We start from the raw sequence: 11,788 nt of genomic DNA, 5'->3' as shown, positions 1-11,788 counted from the left end.
GGGGGGGGGGGGGGGGGGGTAAAAGCAAGGTAAAAGAACCCTGCGTGAAAAGTATTTTAACTAGTGGTAGAACATAGGAAATACTAGTTATGACATCAGCATTAAGGTATCACACACAATGTCCAGTCATCCCAAAGACAAGCATTTAGAACACTGTGAGTCTGGAGCTGTACCTCTCCTTATATCTACCCATCTTACTGCTTGGACCGTGACGACGTGGCTTTGAAGAACTTTGCTAAATAGTCTCTTGACTAATCTCAGGAGGAAAGAGAATATGCTGAGAAAATTATGAAGCTGCAGAACCAAAGAGGTGGCTGAATCTTCTTTCAAAAGGAAATCAAGAAACTGGACCATGATGTCTGAGAGTGTGCTGAACACAGACTGAGTGTGCATTACACTTGGAAAAGAGCATCAATCAGCCACTACTGGAACTACACACAGTGGACCCTGACAAAAACGATCTCCACCTGTGTGACTTTACGGAGACTCATTATCTGAACGAAGAGGTGAAATCCATCAAAGACCTGCATGACCACCTAACCAATCTGTGCAAGAAGGGGGTCCCTGAATCCGGCACAGCAGAGGCTCTCTTTGACAAGCACACCCTTAGAGGCAATGATGGCAGAGCTGAGTCTTAGGCCATAGCCATGGAGGTGTAACTAAGCAGGACGCTTTGGGACCTTCCCGGGACAGACCCCTCACCCATATCCTCTGCTGGAGCTCCTCTCTGAAGTACCCAGATAACAGGAGCTGATGCACATTTCCGGAGTTGTTTTGCAGATGCTAAAACCACCACCAGATGGAAGAAATTAACTACTTGAGGTCATACATGGTCATGACTATGTAGCCCACAGACCTACTGGTAATGTTAACCCCTGTGACACCGCCCTGTTCCCTCACCATCAACCAAGCAGAGAAATGTGTGCAAGCTGATCACACACTCTGGGACTCCCCTCCCTCACCTGGTGTTTAAAAATGCTTTCCCGAAACCCATCTGGGAGTTCGGGTGTTTTGAGCACTAATTGCCCTGGGTTCATTGCTTGGCGCCTGCACTAAACGCTGCACTTTCCTTCACCACAGCCAGATGTCAGACTGGCTTTACGGCACATGGGTGAGCAGACCCAAGTTTGGTTCAGTAACAGGGGGTGACTGACATCCCTGGTCCCCAAAGCAGTACATGCATGTTGGGGTTACTTTGACTTTTTCTATAAATTGTACTAAAATATTCACTTAGATTCTCTCATTCATATCATTCCTCCGAATAAAGTAATTTGGTACCTACTCCCCACCCCCCACAAAACAAAATAAAACAAAACCATGAGGCTACCTGCCATCAAAGAAGAGGAACTTCCCCCGTCCGTTCTTTTCTCCGTGAATGAAGTTGCCCTCAAATCTGTCTGTGGAGGAGTAGGTGACTGTGCAGAAGCCGTGCGGTAATCCATCATCATCCAGGTGCCCTGGAGAAAGGGAACCACAAGGCAAACCTTAACATCTTCCACGCTCACCCACCATCATCTGTGCTCAGATGCTGCCAGCAAGTGCCCCGTGCAGCTCAAGGGTCCCTTCCCTGCCTGAGGGGAGAGCGAACACCAAGGTTTCTCTGCCCGCATCAACTCCGCTCTTAGGTACACTTTAGAAAGGACGGGTCCACAATTAGAGGGCCTTAGACACGTGTAAGGTTATGAACCAAAACCATGCTCATATTTCACTGGGGACTGAGAGTTATTCTCAATAATAACACCTGCAGTGTGAGTTTCAGTTGACCCGGTATTTCCCCACAGGGTACTGCTCACGTTTGGAATTAATGTCCCCGAACTCTCATGCTTAACGGAAACACAGCTGAGATGGCACACTGTCTTGGCAATAAGTTACCTGGTTCTAGATCTGAGTATACAATACGACTTCATACATCATTATATGGTATGTGGAGCACTGCTAGCCAGGCGCCCTCTGAAAAGGATAGAGCCACGTCTTCAAGACTGCCCGAATATCTACACCTCATTGTATGAACACACGAACTCCGAGTCCCTCCAAGCTTAAACTTAAGCTTAACATTGAACTCACTGCTTTACTTTACAAAATCTTTCAGCTTTGAATATTCAGTAATCACCTTGTCATATACCCTCTACCCACTGTGTTCAGAGGGTTTGTGCTTTAAATGTAGCTAGAAGTATCCACATGACCATTTAAGCAGTGATTTTGAACATCAAGAACAATTATTACACTGTGATCTTTAAACTGTGATCTTTAAATTTTACACTGTGATCTTTATTACACTGTGATCTTTAAATCACCGATTGGTGTACGCTTATATTTACGTTTACAGTCAATGTTTAGGTTTTTTATTATTATCTACATATTTCGCAAAACCCAGGAGTCACCTCATTGGTGCCTCCCCAGTCATTCTGGTGAACTAATTTTGCAGAGGCGGGTGAAAATGAAGGCAGCAGTTAAATCTACTGGCTTTCTCCTGGGTTAATGACCTGAGTCATGGATGAAAAAGGTATAAAAGCATTAAATACTGTGTGCAATGCAGGGACATTAAACACTTAAATGTGGCTTCCAGATGGCTCACAGACATTAAAGAAAACACAAACCATTTCACCACAATGAATGCTTTACTCTCCTAAAAGAATTTCTTCTAAAGTGATAAACGAATGTCATCCCTTAGAAGAGACAGGAGGTAAGCTCTCTTATAAAGAACGAAAAAGCTCTTTATTTGTATTATTGATTACATAAACATAAAATAAAAATGAACAAATGCACTGTTTTATTGCTACATCTGATTCTGCATAGAATGAATTACCTAGAATATATTACATTAAAACATGGCTACTTAAATAAATCACAATCAATAAGGTTCCTTTCCTCTTAACCCAAATTTTTTTCTAACAGGGGCCAGGAAATTAATGGTTAGGAGGGAAGTAGGCCACAATTGCTTCCTTCTTGCTTAAAAACCCAAAACTGTACCTGACATAATTCAATGACACTTGAGTCATATGAAGTGATTTGGACAATTATTTTCTAAATATCTGCTGATGGCGTTTCTCTCATTGAAATAAATTATATCTACTTTTTCTCCTTTCATTAAAAAAATACCACTCAGGGCTTCCCTGGTGGCGCAGTGGTTGAGAGTCCGCCTGCCGATGCAGGGAACGCGGGTTCGTGCCCCGGTCCGGGAGGATCCCACATGCCGCGGAGCGGCTGGGCCCGTGAGCCATGGCCGCTGAGCCTGCGCGTCCAGAGTCTGTGCTCCGCAACGGGAGGGGCCACGGCAGTGAGAGGCCCGCGTACCGCAAAAAAAAAAAAAAAAAAACCCCCCCGGGTTAAGTTTAACAGTAATCTGGTATGTTTCAAGCCTTCCTGCGCGTCCGGAGCCTGTGCTCCGCAACGGGAGAGGCCACAACAGTGAGAGGCCCACGTACTGCAAAAAAAAAAAAAAAAAAAAAAAAAATACCACTCAGTGTATAGTTAAAAGCTTTCTTTTATGAAATGTTGCTCAGATCAAATTAACTTTAGCTATTTGCATTCCTACAAATGTAGTATTCCACTTCTGATTTAGATATAACTATCAGAATAATCATTTTAACCTTATATTGAGGTACTTACTAATTTATTGAAAACGCTTTCCCCACAGAAAACAGTTCACAGACTTTATAAAGTTAGTGTTTGATAAAATTAGTTATTCTACTTTAGATCAAGAGAAATATTATGATAAACGTGAACACTAAGGGGAAAAAAAATCCAATGTTAATTCATTTCCACCTTTGCTCAGTTGCAATAGTCCTATCCTATTTCTGAACAAAACACTGCAGGTGCACCCTCAGCAATGGCATTTAGATATTAGAGAAACTTGGAAGCATCACAGAACACACTAAAAGCACTTGAAGGACAGTACTGAACCCCACTGAGATGAAAGCAAAAAAATCAACCCTGCTCCATGAAGGATGCTTATGCCCATGCCTCCTTCCACAGGCCAATGAACAGAAGTCCCATCACCTTGTTAGGCTCTAGGGAGGGAGAACAGAGAAGCTGCTGAATGATGGCTGTTTCTCTGGTGACACTGTGTGTTTAGAAAGAAGGCTCAGACTTGTGACGATTCCCTGCCTTTCTAAAGGTGTTTAGGCTGCTTGTTGTGAGAAATCTCCCTCTATCAGATCACAGCAGAATCCTCTGATTGGCTCATTTGTTTTGTTTTCTTCTCATCCTTCCAAAAGGAGGATGATGTGATCAATGACCAGGATGTGATCAATGACCGGGATCAATGAAAAGGAGCTAAAAGTTAAGGCTTGCGATAATTCAAGACTTCCACCCTGAATATGTAACAGCCGGGGGTGGTGTTCCTAGCAGTAGAACTTTATGTTTAAAACAACAGCCACAACCAAAACAATAACAACTAAGGGACCTTCCAAGGAAAGAAACGTCAGGAAGAGAAGACATTAGGCTGGGACTTCCCTGGTGGAGCAGTGGTTAAGAATCTGCCTGCCAATAAAGGGGATACGGGTTTGAGCCCTGGTCCGGGAAGATCCCACATGCCGCGGAGCAACTAAGCCCGTGAGCCACAACTACTGAACCTGTGCTCTAGAGCCTGCGAGCCACAACTACTGAGCCCGTGTGCCACAACTACTGAAGCCCGCGCACCGCAACGAAAAGTAGCCCCTGCTCGCTGCAGCTAGAGAAAGCCCCCGCGCAGCAACGAAGAACCAATGCAGCCAAAAATAAATTAATTTTAAAAAGAAAAATAAAGAAAAACAAAGAGATTAGGTTGCTGAGACCTCATATCTCCTATCAATGTTAGTGCAAGAGGAGCTTCTGGTACAACTCTTGTTCCGCTGCCATTTGGACAATAAGATCATGTAATATCTGTCTTGCCAGCAACAGTCAATTTAATGGAGAGGGAGACTGATGTACAGAGAAGAAAAAACTGTATACCTACTATGCGTCAGGCACTGGGTTATGTACTTTCCTGTTACCTAAATTAAACCTTACAACCATCCCTCAAATTCCAATCTTATAGATGAGGAAGCCACTGCTATGTGCCCAAGAAACACATTAACTGCTACCCTGAACGCGCTCATGGATGCTGAAGGCCCCTTCCCCCAATCCTCCAATCCCTCTTCTCTCTGGTCAAGGGCAAACTGGCCGAACACCCTTTCTTCCCTGCCGACGGTGGAAGAAACGACCTCTGAAGAGGGCGGTGTTCTCAGGTCCCAGGCAGAGAAGTGGAAGACGCCTTCGTAGTTAGGATAGTTCTCACAGAACCACCAGGATCTTCACCAGCACATCCTGGTGGCGAATGCCTGTCTCTTCCAAGTGTTACCCAATGCAAAGAGAAACGCTAGTCCAGCTTGCTCTGATTGAGATCAATCTGTGCAATGTGCCAAGTCAGCCAACAGCCTTCCGGGCCAATTCCCACTCAACAGAGGTTGAACGCCAACCCAAACAACAAGGAAAACCCACTTGAATGACTGCTCTGTGTTGGGAATGTGGTCCCAGCTCGTGTGCCATATATCTATCTGCAGCACGGTTTTAAATATTGACTGAAGTTAGAGGAAGAGGGAATAAAACATAATCGCCTCACAAGTCTAGTTTTTCACTCTGTTCTAAAGATCATTATCTACTGAACAGAGAGAAAGTTCAATTTTTTCCCCACGGGTTCCCTCAGAGCTTTTTCCTGAACCTGATGAGAGCCAGGCCTGTATTCTATGCAGTGACGGTACCTCTCAGCACAGGAAATTCCCTCTGGATCGGACATCTGGCTGCTTACTGCCTCAGACATATTCACAGGAGGTCTGAGTGTATGTGTATATATGTGTGTGTTTCCCTCAGAACCAGAGGCCCTTACATGCATTGTTGGTTTTGTATAATAGAACTACTTTAAAAAAAAAAGTAATAATAATAAAAAGGCAAACTTATTCTGTTTAGCGCAAAGAATGTGCCCTCATGACGATACACTTACGTTGGTGGTTAAAAACATAATTTGAGGGCTTCCCTGGTGGCGCAGTGGTTGAGAGTCCGCCTGCCGATGCAGGGGACGTGGGTTCGTGCCCCGGTCCGGGAAGATCCCACATGCAGCGGAGCGGCTGGGCCCGTGAGCCATGGCCGCTGAGCCTGCGCGTCTGGAGCCTGTGCTCCGCAACGGGAGAGGCCACAGCAGTGAGAGACCCGCGTACCGCAAAAAAACAAAACAAAACATGATTTGAGTTTTGAGAGTAATCCCTTGCAAGAACTCAATTATTAGTTGTAAGGGTCTTAATTTTAATGTGAGGCCTACACATAGAGGGTGCTACCAGGACACCTAGCCTGTATTTTTCCTAAGTACACTGCATGAGCAGTCTTATTAGAGACAGGCAGAATGAGATATTAGGGGGACCGTTAGAAATGCTCTTAATATTTGAGGGGCTGGGACAGTGAATCATGGAGATGCTTGTTTTCATGCTGGCTCCTTAGCTCTGGAGACTCTGCTATTTCCCAGTTTTGAGGATTCTTCCTCGATGTCTCCTTTATGTTTCGAGGCCTTTCTGTTCTTTCCTACCCTCGTGACCGCTACTGCAAAGAGCCTTTTAGGTGATCGCCTCACCCGCTCCCCACTGCCTGTTCATCCCATGCTCCCGCCCTCCCAGAGCAGAGCGTTCATCCTCCATTCCCAGCTCTAAAGAGCCCTCACATGGCCCACGGCCTCCAGGACAGAGTCCACGATCTCGGCCTGTGACGAGCCGCCTTTCCCTGTCTCACCCTCCACTTTTCTCCTCCTAGGCCCTCTGTTACAGCAGAGCCCAGGGATTCGTCTCTGAACGTGCCTGCATAATTCCACTCCTCTCTCTCTTTTTTTTTTTCCTTTCTTTTTAATGTCTTTGTGCTCCTGGGTTAGTATTCAATTAGCTGAAATTCCTTGATGATATTAATGAATCACACGTAAGGATGTCCCTTTCCTTGTAGGATGATATCCGTCTCATTGAATTTTGTCAATCTAATTAGAGAAAACTTTTATCTCAACATTTTCATTTGTATTTATTTAATGAAATTGTGTCTTTTCAAATGCTTGTTGGTCATCTGCGTTTTTCTTGTGAATTATTGTTTCATTCCACACCTCTCTTTACTCCCAAAGTTCCCCTCTGGACTGGACTCAACTCCACGGCACCTCTTCCGGGAAATCCTCCCCCATCTATTTCCCCAAGCTAGATGCAATTTTAACTTCCTCTCAACCACCATCATTCATTGGTTTAGATGGGATGTATTTATTTCAAATTATATTAGGGACCACATTGTATTCATCTCTGTGTCTACAGGTAGACGAAGAAATAGACGTAATGACGATTTCTATTCCCAAAGCTAAACATCACTCCCTGAAGAACCAATGAGCCTCAAAGAGTTTTTTAAAAACCACAGCAGGAGCTCAGGTGATGTCTGCAGGCCTGCTGAGGCCCAGGGCTACCTTCCCAAGGGAGCACAGCCGGCACTCTACACTGACACTCCCTCCACCCACCTGCCCTCGGGGATTCATCCACCCTGAGCTTAGAACTCCACCCAAGCTACAGTTCCACCCGACAGAGAATCAAAATGTAGAATCAAAATGTACGTGAGGTGACAAAAGACTCAAGTCCTGAAGAGACCAATTTCTTCCCCAGAGTATGTTTCTAAGGAGGAAGAAAAAGGGTATCTGTTGCAGAGGCTGTAAGTTAAATTCTCTTTCTCCAAATACATTTTTCTGAAAGTCACCAAACTCTTTCAGAACCAACCTCTAAAGAGTGACGTTGATAAAGAACGACACTGATGCAACATTTAACTGTGGCTTCCAAACTCAGTTACCAACTATTTCATATACTTGACTGACTCATTAAAAAAAAAAAGAAAGATGTAGAGAGACAGTTTGATATGGCACAGTGGGGTTCTGGAGGTCCAAGCCTGTCTCCCACCTGGCTGAATGTCCTCAGATTAGTTCTTAACTTCTCTAAGCCTCAGTTCCCTCCTTTGTAAAATTAGGATAATATTACTAGGCACGTGATAAGACTGAATGGATAATGTGTGTGTGAAACACTTAGCACAGAGCCTGCACACGTAAGGACTAAACAATTACAGCAATGATAATTTCAGCTAAGACAAATAAACTACCGAGAGAGCACAGGCTCTGTATGTGGAAAGAGGTAGGTTAGTTGGTACCTCAACACCAAGATATTCAGACGGGCCTTTTACCAGTCCCCCATGCATGTGTTAGATGTTAAGTAAAGACTATTGTAGACAGCACTTAAAAGTCCAAGAATGGCTAAAGAAAAGCCTCCTTTTACACATGCATGCTCTGGACACTGTGTGAGTTTGAGCCTTGGGTGCATCTAAGGATTTTTAAATTTTCTGTGTTTCTCTAATTGTTTACTGTTAGCTACAACTGAGTCACCATGTGTCCTGGATTGCCCCAGACATTCAAGGTTTAAGCCAGTTGTCCCAGCGTAAGTATTAAACAGTGACCCTTCTCAAGTATGTTCTGATTTTGGACAATGATGCATATGGTCACCCTATATAACAGAACCTTCCTTGCTTATATGAAGAAATTTCTCTGCTTTCACCCATTGAGCAATCTCAAAAACAACATCGGTGCATTTCTAAAGCTGCTTGTTCACATTCTGCAAGGAGCCTGGGACCGTGGACAACTGGGCCTTGTGTTTCCAAACAGCTTCAAAGGGGAAGATGGGTTAACCTCGGGAGTGCTGCCTGTGATCAAGGGTTTGCATTAAATTTTTATGAGTAAAAGTAAACTTTGAAGAATGAGAGCCAGTCCTAACAATTTGAGAAGAGCATTTTTCAATTATCTTTCATAATATGAAGGCACACGTAGTCAATAATTTACATTTAAAGAAGGCTTCCAACTAACATCTTTGGGCCCCAGTAAGTCCCAGCATTGGCTTTACTCATTGGAGATAAACAGTTCAGGACACTATGAAATTAAAACACCACCATCAACACTCCTTGAAGCTGGATAAAGAAATAAGAAGTTTCAATAGTTACATTAAGACAGTTAGCTTTTATAGGATTCAGAAATATTATTCTACTTAATCTCTCCTTAAGACCTCGGGACTACAAAAGGAGTCAATTATGTTGACATAAAAACTGATTTTTTTTTCTCCCAAAGTAGCAATAAGTATGCATCCTCATGCATCTGTAAGGGTCGCCACTTTGTCTTTCTTTACCATTTCTGAGAGCTTATTTATACAAATTAGATAGAAACCATATTCAACCAAAAGCTTAAAAAATATTTACCTAGATATCTGGTTAAAATATTCCGGAATAATATCACGCAACACTGCAAAACAGGACGACGTACTGTGTACGGTAGAATCAAATAAATAAATACGCTAAAGAGTATTTTCCAGTATTCACTGTTACAAAATCATAACATCTCCTGATACAAACAACTAGATTGTATAACGTCCCCACCTCGCTTTTTAGAACCAGCAAAAAAAAAAAAAAAAAAAAAAAAAAAAAAAAAAGGTGGAGAAACTCAGCAAAACAAAGTGGCGAGAAAAGTCGGGGGAGGGGCGCTGGAAGCGAAGGGGCGGAGAAACACGACACCAAGGCGGTGATATCACCCACAGCCAACTGCATGGAATTCAGAAAGTTAAGTGTCACCCAGCAATTTCAGTCCGGGCTTGCGGCGCGCCTGCACAGCGTGGCGGCGGCGGCACCCGCCTGGGAAGCAGGAAGGGGGAAGGGCGGTTTGACTGAGTTCGCTCGGGGGCAGCAGAGGCCAGGGCCACCCGCCTCCCCGCCGGCGTGCGTTCAAGCCCCGGGTCGGGAGCGTTGTCCATGGCTCTGCAATGATTTCATCGTTTCGGAGAAGCGACCGCCCGGACCGCGGCTGCCACGTGCCTGGTCCGGCCCCGTGCGCTGCGCCGGGGGACGGACCCGGACGCGGCCGCGGTCACCGCGGGTCGCAGCGGCGAGCGGAAGGAAAGGGCTGGCGCCCGGAGAGGGGCTCGGGCTTGCCAAAAACGGGCGGGGGGATTGCTTCACGGAGACGGCCGGCCGCGGGGGGCTGAACTCCTGCGCACCGCCACCTCCCATCCCCGAAAGGGGGAAGGCCGGAGTGCCCGGCAGGTTTCGCAACTCCGAAGGCGGATGCAGGCGGTGACCGGGCGGGATGGAGCAGTAGCGCTCTCCCGGAGACCCCGGCCCAGCCGAGACCCGTTCCCGGCCTGCGCCCCGCCGCGCAGTGCGCGCTCCCAGTGGCGTGGCCGTGGCGGTCCGGCCCCTGCCCAAGCAGCGGGCCACCCGCGTAGGGGACAGTGGCGGCCGCGGGGCCCGGCGCCGCGCAGGTCGCAGCCCGCCACTCCTTCCGCGTTCCGTGCCCTCGGCGCCTCCTCCCCGGGCCCCAGAGAAATGCTTGTACCTTCCACAGCCTCCTCCACCATCTCGTCGTCGCTATCCATGGCGGCTGGGGACCCTGCCCAGCTCGGGGCCGCGCGGCTGCCTCCCGTCCCTCCGGGTGCTCCCGGCGGCTGAGCGAGCGCTGGGGCTGAACCCTGCGAGTTTGGAGGAGGAGGAAGAGGAGGAGCAGTCGGGGCTGGCTCGCACTGCCTCCCCCTAGAGCCCTTTCAATTCCTTGGCCTTAAGCCGCTCCCGCAGCAGCCGTCCCTCCTCCTTCGCCCACTTGCCCCTCGCTTCCGAGGCTCCGGGGTGCCGCCGTGGCCGCCGCCGCCGCTGCAACTTTCTCCTGTAATACCCCCTCTTTGTTATCGAGCAGCTGATCCGCTGACATCACCCAGCGCCGGTGCGCTCCCTCCCTCGCTGATTGACAGTTCCCCGTCCCTTCCCAGAAGTGAGGCTCCTTAAAACGAAAGACGCTCGGGGTCCGCGCTGACGCTACGCCCCAGCCCACCAGCCCCCGGGCCCATCAGGGTTAATCTTCTGCTTCTGCGAGGCTTGGTGCGCTCGGAGCGCCAAGCCTGGTCCTGGGCGCCGCAGGCTCCTCGCGGGCACTTGGGACCTCCGGGTATCCGCCCTCTGGGGCTCAGAACTCCGACCTCCAACTGTGCCGGGGACCACTTGGAAGTCCGCGTGCACTGCCCGCCAGTCCCCCCTCGGGACAGCCTCCAAAGAGCAAGGCAAGCTAAGGCAGCGTTCCTAAAGCTCCAGCGCCTCAACTTCCTCTCGCCCTCGCCCCCACTTCACCCCGTTTGCCACCCGGAGCTGCACGAGTGCGGCACGCACTGGAGAGCAGGTGTCTCCGCGTCGCCGCATCACATCCGCGAGCAGGTTTCCCAAACTCAAGGGGGTGACATCCAGCCCAGATGCGGGTCTGCGGCTCCCACCCGTGCGCGCTGCGTCCCCACCCTCCTTGGGACCGTCAGGCATCTCGGGTGATTCAGAAATTCTGCAGATCCAAATGGCAGCGGGCTCTTTATCAGGCAGGAAACAAGCGGCGCGGAAGGCCTGGTAGTTCCCTCCTCGCGCTTGTGGTAAAAGAAAAGGAGCCACCGAGCGGAGCTACTGAGGAGGGACCCTCCGTCTGGCGCGCCTCCCCCCCCCGTACGTGTGATGTCCCCAGCCGTCTCCCTGTTTCTCCAAGTGCCAACCTTCCACAGATTCGGGCTCTTTAAGCGGAGAACATCACGGGGCACCCGCTTCGCAGCCCCGCCACTTAGCGTCATTATGGCGTTGCCTCTTACAGGTGGCGGCAAAGGGCGGCTGTAAATAGCTGGTTAAATGGATGCAAATGTACACAATGTGCCGTGGAATTACCGGGTGCCGCTTTGGGTGTCTGCCAAGAACAGCTACTGCACGGAGGGGGCGGGGG

At 48.1% G+C, this 11,788-nt stretch overlaps 1 protein-coding gene across 2 annotated transcripts in view; it reads right to left on the bottom strand.

Annotated features, from left to right (window-relative positions):
* Positions 1-11,232, bottom strand: part of SETD7 (SET domain containing 7, histone lysine methyltransferase) — a 45,992-nt gene extending 34,760 nt beyond the window's left edge. Inside the window, exons 1-3 of one of the 2 annotated variants that reach the window (XM_007445533.1) lie at positions 11,203-11,232; positions 10,382-10,514; positions 1,328-1,457 (exon numbers count right to left, since the gene is read on the bottom strand). In XM_007445533.1, the coding sequence (XP_007445595.1) occupies positions 1,328-1,457; positions 10,382-10,514; positions 11,203-11,232 (293 nt within the window). Of the gene's footprint in view, positions 1-1,327; positions 1,458-10,381; positions 10,688-11,202 lie in introns of those variants that run through there. The other variant, XM_007445534.1, reaches the window with a different exon arrangement.
* Positions 11,233-11,788: the final 556 nt, after the last annotated feature.

This window comes from Lipotes vexillifer, unplaced genomic scaffold, assembly GCF_000442215.2.
Source record: "Lipotes vexillifer unplaced genomic scaffold, Lipotes_vexillifer_v1.1 scaffold219, whole genome shotgun sequence".
Classification (NCBI taxonomy): Eukaryota; Metazoa; Chordata; class Mammalia; order Artiodactyla; family Lipotidae; genus Lipotes; species Lipotes vexillifer.
Note: the sequence above shows the minus strand (reverse complement) of the source record. Positions and strands in the feature narration are given on the sequence as shown.